General features: G+C 50.4%; 1 protein-coding gene across 4 annotated transcripts in view; it reads right to left on the reverse strand.

Moving 5' to 3' along the window:
• The window catches only part of TRAF7 (TNF receptor associated factor 7), a 52,733-nt gene that overhangs the window by 16,078 nt on the left and 22,599 nt on the right, over positions 1-14,056 (reverse strand). For all 4 annotated transcript variants that reach the window (XM_074965007.1, XM_074965010.1, XM_074965009.1 and 1 more), the window contains exons 5-10: positions 8,186-8,302; positions 6,176-6,268; positions 4,397-4,430; positions 2,237-2,420; positions 1,329-1,463; positions 27-244 (exon numbers count right to left, since the gene is read on the reverse strand). In XM_074965007.1, the coding sequence (XP_074821108.1) occupies positions 27-244; positions 1,329-1,463; positions 2,237-2,420; positions 4,397-4,430; positions 6,176-6,268; positions 8,186-8,302 (781 nt within the window). The remainder of the gene's footprint in view (positions 1-26; positions 245-1,328; positions 1,464-2,236; positions 2,421-4,396; positions 4,431-6,175; positions 6,269-8,185; positions 8,303-14,056) is intronic.

Genomic DNA, 14,056 nt, shown 5'->3' on the forward strand with positions numbered 1-14,056 from the left:
GCCATGCCCTTGCCCTGGAGACTCACCAAACTTGAGCTCCAGGTTCTTCTCCAACTGGTCAATCTTCTCTGAGAGCTTGCCCAGCATTGAGCGCAGGAAGGCGATTTCTTGGTCCTTCTGAGCCATTGCCACCTGCATCTCATGGAAGCGGTCGTCTGTCTGCTGCAGGAACTCCTTCAGCCCCTCAAACTTACACATCTCCAAGTGAGTCTCATAGGTGTCTTGATTTCCTATGAACGTACACCTGGAGGGAAGGGGGAGAGATGAAGGCTGGAACGAGGCTCTGTTGGGAGGGCCTAGTGCTCACTGGCTCCTGGGCTGGGCATTTAGACAGCTACAGGGCAAAGGCTCTTGCGCCCCACTCCCCTCTGGAGGGATCTCTGTGGTGCTGCAGGGCTTCCACTAAGGGCTGAGGTGCCCAAAGGCCAGTCGTGGCTGCAGCCACCCCTCCCCTGTAAGCACAGGAGAAGGCTGAGGCTGAGCGCTGCACCTGGGGAACTTGCCCAAGTAGGCTTTTGCGATTCGTCTCTCCAGGAAGTTCCAAGAACAAGCAGATCCCAGGCAGGATCTGAAGTATTATGTCAGTGCGCGTGCTCTACAAAGGCCCTGTCCAGCTGCCGTTAAAGTCAAGGGGCAAGCTCCAGCTGGCACAATGGGTGCTGGCTTGGGCCTCACGCATGCACCCAGGCTTCTGGCAAATTGCCGAGGCTGGTCTGTGCATTGCAACTGTTCTAGCAGATCCAAGCTCTGCAGTCATACATCAGGGGATGGCCCCATGATGGGGAGTCTCCTCACACAACAGCCACCTTCCAGGAGAGCAGTAGAATCTATTCCTCCACTTCTGGCACTGGGTCCTAGCCATGCCAGTGCCCTCAGGCCTTCTGTCCTGCAGGCCGGGCACTTCCCAGACGAGGAAACCTTCCTGTCCAGGGATTCCAGCACACAGAGCAGCGGCCTCAGCTGCACTTCCATTATCCTTGTATCAGTTCTGCCCTGGACAGATCCTGCCAGGCTCTCTAGCAGGCTCTCCAGCTGAAGTCTCCTCAGGACACTCCCGAACGGCCAGCAGTGGCCACACCTGAGCAGCGTGCGCTATGCTTGCCTGTGGGGGAGCTCAACGTGCTCCCTTCTGCAGACCTTCTTGGCCACAGAGAGTGAGGCCAAGCACCAGATTCGGTCTCAGGGCCCTGCCCAGCCCTGGGCAGAGCTGCCACTAGCCCAAGGACCCGGTGTCTGAAAGGCCGTCCAGAAATGGAGTCAAACCACCCCTAGCAGTGAGGGGCCCAGCCAACTCTCCCAGTGCCAGTCCCCGGAGCCCCACGGCTTACCCGTATTTGGAATGAGGGCACTTGATGTGTTCGCACTCTTTGAGATGCGCCTCCAGGTTCATTTTCAAGAGAGGTGGGCAGCTGGGGTTATTGGGACAGCGAACTGGTCTGTAATCACAGCTGCTTTCGTGATCTCTGCACACCGGGAAAGGCACAAAGGAGAGAAAGTCACCAACATGCAGAGAGGATGGGAAATGATATGGCTTGACAGGGCCTGGAGCAAAGCAGCCCTTACGAGAACTCCGGCTAATCAAAACCTTCCCCATCTCTAGATACACACTTGTTCAGACGCTGGAAGCTATCTTTGAACCTCTGTTTAACCATACGGCTGTAATTGGTGGAGGATATACAGGCCACATATGTGTCCAGCACCAACTTCTCCAATTGCATCCGTCCTTCCACAGACGGCTGAAAGGGCAGCTGATCAACAGCACCCAACAGCTGAGGACATGAAGCAAATTAAATGCTGTTGGGGCAGGGGGCGGATTAGGGAGGCAGGATGGGAATTCCTCAAAAGGGAATCGAGGTAGGGTAGTGGGTTTAATGCCCCCATCTCTTGGAGATCCTGTGGTCCTTGTCACAGGTGGCCAGAGCCTCAGTTTTAGATCTCAGCTGAAAGGCATCACATTCAGCAGTATAATATCCCCGTGCAGGGCCGGCTGGGTCAGTTCTGACTCTTACGGGCAGCACCTGCTACTGCAACACAGCGCCCCCTAGCGCCTCACTAAGACAGAGGCGAGGGCGTCCCCTCCTGCACCCACCCCATTCCCAGCAGCACAGGGCTGGACAGAAGGACCATGGGAGCAGAACTGTTGCAAGGAGCCATATAACGTTGCAAACACAGAGCAATAAACCAGCAACAGAGGCCCCGCCCTGGAGAGTCCATCCTCTGGTCACAAGGCACTTACTTCCGGGCGCTCAGTTTAATGGTAAAGGGGCATCCGTGGGGGTCCACCTCGAAGGCAGCGGGCTTGCTGCTGGCGGCGGGCCGGCAGCCATATTTACAGTGAATGAACAGCTCCCCTATCTGCTCGGCCACAGCAATATTGTTAACAACCACAGTCAGCTTGGCGTTGTCCACTGGGCACTTCTCTGAGAGGGAGTGGGGAGGGGAGAGAGAGGTGTTCGTTAAGACACTCCAAGTGCAGAGGGGCAGCTGGGCCTCGGAGGGCCAGTTTTCAATGGTGTTTGTGCAGGTTCTTTTCTCTAAGGCCTCATCTATGCTGGGAGTTAGCCCTGACTTCAGCTCTCAGAGCCAGCTCCTGGAACAGCTGCATCAGAGCAAGCCTCTAATAGCCACAGGGGAAACTCTAGTGTAGCCATTTGCATCAGTGCCGTTTCCTTAAGTGTCAAGCAGGCGTCGGCTGCACCAGTGCCAGTCATGCAGCCTGGGGCATGGCTGGCTGTGATCACCACCTACCCCAGGCACGAGGGAGAGAGGGAGAGATCTGCAAAGAGCCCCAGGACTCCGGAGCACAAATCCCAGTTATTTGGGGGGCAGAGGGGGGAGTGCTGTTCCAAAGTCACTGAGTCAACAGAGCCTTAAACCCGACTGATTTGTGCTAGGCATCTTTCCCACCTCAGCTCCAGGCACCTCTCTGCTGTCTCAGCGGGCAGAGGTGGTGGGGTGGGGGTGGGAGGTTTCTTTTCTCTCTCTGTGTGCAGAGAATACAAACATCTGCACCTCAGCTCTGATGAAAAGGGAACAGATGCTTTTCCACACACTGCTCTGGTGCCTTTGTTCGCTGGACAGACCCCAGAGCAAAGAGCCAAAATCACACCTATGAAGCCTCCTGCTTCAGAGCCCTGGGGTGGGAAGGAGCGGACGAGGACAAGGCAAGGTTACAGGGAACAATCAGCAGATAACTGGGGGGGAGCCTTCTCACTTGAAAGCCAAACATCTTTAGGCAGAATGAGCTGCTGTTTACTCAACCCCTCGGGGAGCCTTCCCTGGACAGGGGGAAAGCCCAGCAATCAGCATGGCTGGGCCTTGGGCTGGAACAGTGCCTTTCGTGTTCATGTGCCAAGCAAAGAGAAAGATGGATTTTAATAGCATGGTGGGCAACAGAGAGAGGTGCTGGCTACTCCATCTCAGCTGCCAAATGACTGAGAGCCTCTCCTAGCTTTCTCAACCGGAGTTTATTGAAGAAAAGAGGCTCAACTTTTGGACTGACTGGAAATCAGCGGCTGGAGGAGCTGGCATGAGCAGGGTGCCGGGAGGAAAGGAGACAAGTTGGGTGCGGTAATCTCTCTTATTGGACCAACTTCTGTGGTGAGAGACAAGCTTTTGAGCCACAGAAGTTGGTCCAGTAAAAGACAGAGAATCTCAGGGTTGGGAGGGACCTCAGGAGGTCATCTAGTCCCACCCCCTGCTCAAAGCAGGGCCAAGCCCCAATTTTTGCCCCAGATCCCTAAACGGCCCCCTCAAGGATTGAACTCACAACCCTGGGTTTAGCAGGCCAATGCTCAAACCACTGAGCTATCCCTCCCCCACCCATGACCTTACCCACCCTGCTTCTCTAATATCCTGGGACCAACACGGGTACAACACTACTGCATACAACAACAGGAGGAAAGGAGGCATTTACGACACCTGTGTCAAAACTCATGTCAATTATCCCTAGCAGAGGGGCTGAACAGAGCTCTAGTCAGTCACTGCTGGGGATCAAAAGCCAAACTACTTGGGTCATTTATTGTCCTGGAGATTATCCACTCCACATTCCTGACCAGGACTTTGGAACACTTTGCTCCTAGGGAATCCACTCCAGCCTGCACTGACTCCAGTACGTGCTGCAGTGGGGTTTGGGAGCTCAGTGAGGATGCCAATGCTCACAGCCATGTACTTCCCCACTGAGCCCCAGGGCCTGGATCTGAGGAGCTACCAAAAGCCTGGGGCACAGCAGGTCACATGGGGTGGGCTTGGGGGGTCCATTCTAGACCCTAGCAGACTTTAAGGCGGATGTGCTGCAGTTTCTCCAGGGGGATGAGAGGAACAGATTGCCAGGCTGAACGGCCCAGAGACACGGGAGGGAGCGGTGGGCACTGCACAAGGATGGTCCGGTACTTACCAGATGTCAAGGCACATCTTCTGCAAAATGTGTGCTGTGGAGGCAAAGAGGAACAGCACTGTCAGACTCCCCACGATCAGACAAATAATCCTGGGGGGAGGGGGGGGAAGGCTGTCAGAGTCCCGTGGATTGTGGGCCACAGCAGATATGCCCCCTGTTCTGTACCATAACATGCCCCTATGACCACCCAGACACATACCATGAGCAACGAAGCTGTTTGAAAACAGCCATATAGTTCAAGAAGCCAAAAAAAACCCCACCACCACCAGGGGCCTGATCCTCAGAGGTACTGAGCACCTGCAGTGAATCCAGTAGGACTTGCTCTGCACCTCTCTGAATCCTCTGGTCTGATTTCTCTAACCACAAAGACCAAGCCGGGTTTCCCTGCCACCCACCCCCATTATAATATGGAAATTACATAAGTAACGATTTATGAAAGAAGCATCCAAAGGTGAATAATACAGTTTAGCCTTTTCCCCCCTGGACCATGCTACTTGGCAAATTGTCCGCATACAGTCCACCCACCCTGAGAGCTTTTAGGTCTGTCCAAAGCACGGCTGTGCAGATAGAAGAATGGAAAGGTGGCTTGTAACCAGCTATGTTAAATGCTTTATAAACTGGTAAACCACAGTATCTACATTTCTCCTCAGGCAACAGAAACCTGCAGTAACTAAGGCAACCGACTCACTCTCAGGCTAAAGCTAATAGGCAGAACAAGAGAAAGACGAACAGTGCAGCAGTTCACAGGATTCTAATCTGACTCCGCAGGTTCTCTGGAGTCTGCGACAAGGCCGCAACTTGGCAGCGTCACCTGAGAATTTGCAAGTTATTATTACAGCAATATCTTATCTGCAACTCTGCTGCGGCCTCCCTTTCCTGCCTCACACAGCTGCGTGCTCCCTCCAGAGCTGCCAAACAAGAGCTGCAAATGAAACTGGTTGGTTTCCTGCTGCTGAGGGTTATTTTCCATATTAACCAGTAAATCTCAGAGTCTACATGAAAGGCTGCTGGCTGGAACAGTCACACGGGTATTGTGTACAGAGAGGCAGGCTTTCTGGCTGACTGAAAAGGAACAAGCTTCAAATAATGAGAGAGAGCACCATTACCTTAATAATCATCCTGCCTTGTGCTTACCACAAAGACATATTCCTTTTGCAGGTGGCATAGAAGCAGGAATAATATACAGCTACTATTAAAATACTAATAAAATGGAGTATATAGAAGTAATTAATAATCCTTTGCGCTTCCACTGTGCCTTTCATCTGAGGGTCTTAGAAACTTTTAAAAGCATTAACTAAATTAAGCCTCACGCCACACTTAGTAGATAGGGAACAGTCTATCCATCACTAAAATGCAGCCACCTCTGGGGTGAAACGTAGCAGAATGCAGAAACGCTGCACAGCAAAGCTCTTCAGGACTGGAAGTGAAGGGTTACAAACCCAACTGAAATAAGACTGGAACATGCAACATGAAAAGTGCCATGGGATCTTTAACCATCTTTAATCTCATTTGACAGACAGCACGGCTGGCAGCACAGCGCCCCCTACCACCTCAGTGGGGGCACTGACTCAGAATAGACTCAGGTGACAAAGCCACCTACTAATCATCAACACCTTTCATGGAGCACCCTGGGTTTTCCTGGCAGGTCTCCCCTCATCTAAGCACAGACCCAGGTTGGCTTGCAAAATCTAATGGTCACCAATCGAGGCGGCATAGCTGCTAGCCACATTGTTAATTCACAAAGCCCATGGCAGTGATGTGGAAAGAGGATTTCCTTACCCCACAGGTTGTGATGACTGGATCTTTGAACACACTACAACACAACTGGCAGCAGAGTTTCACTGATGGCTGTTCGGCAAACACCAAGGGCTCCTGAATACAAAGAAAGACCAAGGGTGAAGTCAGAAGATTCTCTACAATTCAAATGCAACCATCTTCCTGCACTGCAGGGAGCGGAGAGTAAGGAAGCAGCTAGTACAGTAAGAGTTCTGAGGCCACGTCTACACTACAAAATGAAGTCAACCTAACTTAGGTTGGCATACAGATGTCGCAGTAATTACATCGCTCCTGGGTGTCTACACATTGTTCCTTGTGTTGGTGGTGCACGGCTTCCCCAGAAGAGCTTGTATCCATTGTACTGTCAGAGTGGGGCATTGTGAGGTGACTCCTGAAAGCCAGTAACAGTCGACGTAAGTAATGCAGTGTCTACACTGACACCGCATTGACATTGACTCTGTGCTGCTCGGGGAGGTGGAGTTATTAAGTCCGCATAGCGGGGCGGTTACATCAGTGGAGCGACGTTTCAGTGTAGACACTTCCGTAGTTCGGTCGGCGTAAACTGCCTTGCGTCGACCTAACTCTGTAGTGTAGACCAGGCCTCGGTCTGCTTCTGCGGCTGTGATGCCAAACACCACCAATGCAGCCCCAAGGCTACCAAGGAGACAAGAGAACAAAGCTTCCTAACCAACAGCCAGGGCTGCCAGGACTCAACTTTCCTTATCTCCAGCTGAAGTTTAATTTCGATAGGCCAGCTTCTGGGGGCTGAGCCTAGAAATGGCTGGCGGCCCTTACCCACCACTCCATTCACTGGGAACCAGGGGTACTTGGCATCTGGCAAGATCAGGGCCCTAATGGGGTCAGCTAGTTTAAATTGAAGACAGTGGAGCTGTGCCCGTTTAGCCCAGCAGAGAATTTGGCTCCTAGTTTACAAGACTGGCTGAGTCCTTAGGAACTGCTCCGCTCGGCAGGAGTACCTTGCCAAGTCATGGACATACTGAAGCAACGAGTGAAGCTTAAACCTGCGGGGTAAAAAGGCCTCTGAATGATTGATTTGAAGCCTGGCATTCGAAAGTGATTTAGAAACAGGACGTACGTCCCCCTGTGTATCTGAGATGTCCTAAAGGAAAGATCTCTCTGCCTCATGCAATCCATGGGATTTTCTTCTGTCACTATGGGCCAGGAGCTCTGCTTTCGTTTTCCAGTTAGACTGGAAGCTCAGGGCTCAGAAGCAATATTCCCTGGCTGTATGGAGCACACCCTCTGAGCTCAAAGCAGACCCAGGGGTAAGTCTTTATTAACATTTCAGATCAGTCACTCAAGATTCAATATATATCGCTCCAAGCCTGAATTCCCCATGGATTGTGGTAAGGATGAGTCACTCTCACATTTGCCGAACACTTGAACCAGACGAGGCCTGGCCTGGGGGACATTTAAGTCTGGATGCAGTCTCTGTGACGCAGGCTCGGCTCTTGTTAATGCTTTTAAGAGTAAGGCCCTGATCCCGTATGAAGCTCCAAACAGGTAGATCCCCGTTCCCAAGTGGAGCTGCAGTGAAATCAATGGGACTGTGCATACAGCTAACTGCAGGACTGGGGCCTAAGACAGCGATGACCTACGGACACTGCCACCCGCAGACAGAACGATCACATAGACCTTTCCCCTCTGTAGCACCTTTCATCACAGCTAGGTTCTCCAAGCACTTCACAGATGTTAATCAGTGAAACCTCACTGCTCTCCAGTCAGGATTATCATCACCCCCATTTTATGACTGGGCAAACTAAGGCACAGGGAGATGAGGTGACTTGCCCAAGGTGACAGAGCAAGTCAGTGGCAGAGCTGGGATTGGAACCCAGGAGTCCTGACTGCCAATCTCCTGATCAACCCAACATTCCCTCCAAACAAGGGCTCTTCCATTTGAAGGCCATATGACACACTGCAGGTTACACAAAGAAGCTGTTTTGACATTGAACATTCTTGTTTTGCTTCTAAAGAAGACATCAAAATACCTACTGGTTCCTCCTCTTCCTCGTGGAGCGAGAACGTCGAGCGCAAGGACATGTTGGACTCAGAGTGTAACGAGCGAACGGAGATGGCAGAGTCGGAACGGCGTGGGGTGCTGATCGGAGGCTTCCACATTAAAGACAGAAAACAACCAAGTTATTACAAGTAACCCCACCTCTCCATGGAGCTTCCAACTCCCACCCTCCTCCGTGCAACTTAGCGGTTCCAGGGGCCCACATGCTCTGCCAAATATTCCTGCACGCCAGATTGCTTGGCCTAGCCAAGTGTAAAACAGGACTGAAGTAGTAGGTATCTAATCATCAACACAATACGGGTCACCTAACTCCCGCACCAGGTTTGGTGGCAGTAGTCATTCAGGCCCCACGTACACCAATACATTAAAATGCCACGGTTCACTTGTGCAGTTACTTACTGTGTGTCCCTGTAGAGCGGGAGCTAAGAATGAATCCTTTGCAGAAAGCTTAGTAAATCTGCCCCCGAGACAGCTCCCATGCGCTGCAGTTTCTATAATCTCTGCAGTAGCACTTGTTGTTTCACTGCTATCTAGCTTCTGCCAAATTGCTTTGCGTAAGTGTGGAGACTTCCTCCAATTCAATTCAAGAACAGCCGGGCTTTGTTGCTTCCTGTTTGGGAGGGGAGAGCTAACTGGGCTTTGCATGCACCAATCAAGGAGGTTGCTCTGGCTGCAGGGCTCTTTGGGATTGGCTTTGCAGGGGATGTTGCCACTGGAATATTAACCATCAGCATGGCCCTTAGCATTTCCAATTCAGCGTTAAAGCAACAATGGAGAAAACTCTTCAGCCTAGCAAGGGGGAGGGGGAATGAGCAGCCTGCAGTACGTCCATTGCTGGGCATCTCGGTACAAGAGTGATACCGACAAACTGGAAAGAGTTTGGAGAGGAGTAACAAAAACCTGCAGGGAGCAGGAGGGATGGACTGATGGAGAAAAGACTGAAAGTGTTATGCATGCAAACTAGGGAAATCTGGTCTAGGCGAAATTACTATAAAGCGGGTGCACAACGGGTTGAAAGACGGTTCTCAAAGAGCAGTTATCAGTGGTTAGCTGTCAGGCTGCAAGGACCTATCTAGTGTTGTTCTCCCAGGGGTCTGTCACTATTCAACATTTTCATTAATGACTTGGATAATGAAGTGGAGAGTATGCTCATAAAATCTGCAGATGACACCAAGCTGGGAGGGGTTGCAAGCACTTTGGATAACAGGTTTAGAATTCAAAATGAGTGTTAATTTCAGACCAGTTCTCTGATTTGTAACAAGATAAAATTTAATAAAGACAAGTGCAAAGTACTACACTTAGGAAGGAAAAATCAACCGCACAACTACAAAATGGGGAATGACTGGTTAGGCAGTAGAACTGTGGAAGAGGATCTGGGGGTTATAGTGGATCACAAACTGCATGAGTCAACTACGTGATACAGCTGTGAAAAAGGCTAATATCATCCTGGGATGTATTAACAGGAGTGTCATATGTAAGCCATGGGAGAGAATTGTCCTAGTCTACTTCGCACTGGTGAGACCCCAGCTGCATATTGTGTCCAGTTCTGGGCACCACTATTTAGGAAAGATGTGGTCAAATTGGAGAAAGTCCAGAAGAGAGCAACAAAAATGCTAAAAGTTTAGAAAACCTGATCTGTGAGGAAAATTAAAATAACTGGGAATGTTTAGTCTTGAGAAAAGACGACTGAGGGAGGACCTGATAATGGTCTTCAAATCTGGTAAGGGCTGTTATAAAGAATGATCGATTGCTCTCCCTGACAGGTAGTAACGGGCTTAATCTGCAGCAAGGGAAGCTATTAGGAAAACCTTTTAAACTTTCAGGGTAGTTAAGCTCTGGTCTAGGCTTCCAAGGGAGGTTGTGGAATCCCCATCACTAGAGGTTTTTAAAAATAGGCTGGATAAACACTTGTCAGGGATCATTTAGGTTACTTGGTCCTGCCCCGGCACAGGGGGCTGGATTAGATGACCTCTTGAGGCCCCTTCCCTAGCTTGGCTCAACAATGACTGAGAAGGGACAAGCAGAGGTTGCACCAAAGGCTGATGCTACAAGCCCTTACTCACATGAGTAACCCCAACGAGCATTGTCACGTCAGGGTTTACAGGCTCAGGACCCAGGACAGACAGGAATGGGTTAAGAGGAGCCTTAACGAGTGCACGACTGGAAAATAAGTAGGAGAAAATCAGGGAACATCTCTGCTAGCAAGATGTAGCAGGCTGTAAAATGGGCTCCCCAAGGGAAGTGCAGGGAAAACCAAAGGCTTTGGGTTTTTTGAAGTAAAGTGGCCAAGCCACACCACCGCGTACTGCAGGATGGGGACAAGTCTGAACTGGACCAAAGAAGATGAGCAAGTAGGACCAACTGGTCTTCTGCTTTTACCGTCTCCAGAGCGTAATGACACTAGAATTTGAGTTTGTATCATTACTGCACCTACTTAAAAGCCAAAGCTTAGAGTTCTTTGTAATAGAGTAGGCAAATGTATTGTTAGGTAAATATATAAACCCAACGCTGAGTAGTTCCAATGGGTTAAATCAGTTTTATGCACTCAGCCATGAATGTGCTACTGGTGGGAAGATAATAAAAAGTTATTAAACAAAGAAAGTCACTGCAGGAGCTTGACCTCAGTAGTCAGACAACACACGCTAGAAGGGGCAGTTCTGTCAACAATGCTACTCTGCATGTGTCTGAGATTTAGATAGGTGTAGCTAGAATATACCTGCACGGATTTATTGGGGGAAGGAGGGCACATGGGGTAATTAGGTAGTGAAATGAAGTTTTTGTAGCGGAAGATTCAGGGCTCGGTTCCGGGCGGCTCAGCAGTGGTGTAAATGGAAATGACAAGGAATCGATGAGTTAACTTAGAATTTTTGAAAGGAAAGCGACAGTGAGCAAAATCGGATGTCTGGGGAGGTGACCCCCTCGAGGTAAATATCGCCCTCGGTTTTGCCGATACAAAAGCATGGAGGCAGCATGCTGCCACAGACAGGAGACCTAGGCTTTATTCCCTGCTGCCTCACCCGGGAAGGTTCCTCTTCCTCCCTTGCTCTTGGCTATTCAGATGTAAGCGCCTTGGGGCAGAAATGTCTTTCACTACGTGTGTGAGCAGCACAAAGCGCAATGGGGCCGGGCTCCATGTGGCATCGAGCCGTTATTGCAATAAAATTAAAACAACCCAGGGCCAAGGGTGACAGAAGAGCTTCACGTGCCACACAAGGAGAACGTCTGTCTCCTGGATGCACATGGACACAGATCTACACGGAGCAAGGCTTTAATGAGCCGGCTAACGACCACTAGGGACTGCCCGGCCCAAGGGCTTGGTGACCAGCAGTGACGATTTGGCACATATTGGTTCTCCCAGGGCTTTGAGAGGGACGAGGTCTGTTAGCAGAGGTGCTGTTTAGTCTCGCCCTCCTCCGCCAAGGCTGGGTTGTTTCACACCAGATCCTTCAAAATTCTGTCTATTCCATCTTCAGATAACGTAAGCGATGGGGCTTCCATAACTTCCCTTGGTGGAGAATTAACAACCTAGCGCATTTCACAGGCATTATTCCGCCCCCAGGCACAACCCCGACCTAACAGAGTGGGAGCTGAGAATCCATATCCAAGGGCAGAAACAGGCCCACCATTGTCAAGCGTTTCCTCATACTCAGCGTTAGCCATTAGCATTTACACTAAGGCCACTTCACACTGTGCTGGGAAGACGGTACATTTCGCACACTGCTAGAGCACCCATCGTGTAAATGAAAACCGGGCCCATAGCTTGTACCCTCGTCACGTTCCCGCAAGGCCCAACAAGGATAGGACCATGCTGTGTAGGTTTCCGAACAGCCTTTGGTCACCACCCAGTAGGGCAACCAGCAGCACTCGCACCGCATGAAGACAGCACTTGGCTACTTTTGGTTTCGTTACCAGCAATTAAAAGAAAACTATCCTATTCCCAAGAGAGCTCGGGTTTGCCTGCAGCTCCCTCTGCGATGGGTGACGAGCCTCTGGCACCTCCTGGGGAAGGGAACGGAAGCTTTTCCCAAGGGTTAGTGAGAGTCAGTCTGGGATTTCAGGCAGTCATGGCTTCGCACTTCTCCTTGTCCAGAGCTCTTCACCAACTAGGTGGCTTCCTGTGTTCGTTATGATTATTGCTATTTTTGCTGACTGATGTGTAGCACTGTAGGGAAGACGCTTTGCACATTTGGGTGGGGACAGCTCTTACAAGAGATCTATTTTGTTTTCGATTGGCGTTTGGAGCCCTACATGCAAGGGGACCTAGGTCTCTAATTTAGTCTCCTCTGAAAATCCCAACTGGAATCTTTTTCCTCTGTCTATATTGTTAGGGTTTTAAAGCACTAGATGTTAGCGGAATGCGCCAAATCAATGCTTGGAACATAGGATTCAAGAGCAGGGCAGTGTAGCAGGCGTAATGGACCAGATCCAGGGAGCCAGCGGAGCTATACAGATTTAACCCAGGTGAGGATCTGGCCTCATATTAATAACAATTCTCTTATGTGTTTTTTTTAACTGAATGACAAGAGGGTGTGGAGGTTTTCACAAAAGCACCACAGCCCTTGAAACAACAATTTAGGGGAAGGTTTAGGGGCCTGATCTTGCAAATTGCTGAGCAGTCTGGCCCCAATCCAGCACAACATTGAAGCACATGCTTAACTGTAAGGGATTACTCTCATGCTCAAAGTTAAGCATGTGCTTTACACTTTGGGGGAACAGCACCAGCAAACGATCAAGCCCTACATCCCTCCCATAACTATGTGCATTGAAATTAAGAATCATAAAATCGCAGGACTGGCAGGGACCTCAAGAGGTCATCTAGCCCAGTCCTCTGCACTCATGGCAGGACTAAGCATTATCAAAGTCTGACAAAGTCTACTCAGACTAAGGTGGGTGTTTTATTTGTTTGTTTCAAAAAGCCATCAGTCTAAGTTAGATTTAAATGCCCCGTAACCACACTGCTCTCAAACCCTGTGCTAACACCTGATCCTTGAGGAGGGAAGTTACTCAGAGATGTGTGTGTGATGAATCAGTTAGCCAGATACAAACAAGAAGGTCTCCTTTTGCGAGGCTATCTGGAGACTCGGGAACGTTTTGCTTTAAGAACTTCACACTGGGTCATCCGTGGCTGGGGTAAAACCCACTGGCTCCAGTGGATGGGGTGAATATGAAGCACAGCCCTTCGGCACAATCACGTCCTGTCTAGCTCGGATTCTGGTTCCAGATTTTCATTCTCTGGTGAGGGGCCCCCTCTAGAGGTGCAAATAGGAAAAGATTCTGTGGAAGTAGCTACTTATCTAACTGGTGTGGCTGGCGCCACTGAAAAGGGGCTTGGTTCAGACCGGCAGGCCGCAACTGTGACCCCAAACCCTTCGAAAAACAGTTTTGTTTCAAGCCCTTCTCCACCCTGGGTAACAAGTGACACTTGGGGCAGAATGTTCCCGCACAGGGAGGTGCTGTATGGGCACAAGTAGACCTGTGGGCTTTGCAGCTGGTCTGCATGGACATTCAGCGGGCACAACTCTGGCACCTGCTTTTGAAAATGAGGCCCATCACCTCCAAAGCTAAGGCTGCAGTCTGAAGAGTCCCACGCATACATCTAACCCCAGCTACAAACTGCTAGAGCCTGACAGACACATGGCCTCGCGGTCTGAGCACCAGATAGGGGCAGCCACGAATGCGGAGGTCTAATCCCGACTCTGATATCGATCATCAGCGAGCACCGCCACCTCTCTGCCTGCCAAACAGGGACAGCGATACTTACCTGCCCTCCCACAGGTCCCTGTCGCACCACTCTGTGTCTCCAGTAAACCAGGCAAAGACCAGACAGGTCTAGCTGTGCTACTGTC

This window comes from Natator depressus, chromosome 10, assembly GCF_965152275.1.
Source record: "Natator depressus isolate rNatDep1 chromosome 10, rNatDep2.hap1, whole genome shotgun sequence".
NCBI lineage: Eukaryota > Metazoa > Chordata > Testudines > Cheloniidae > Natator > Natator depressus.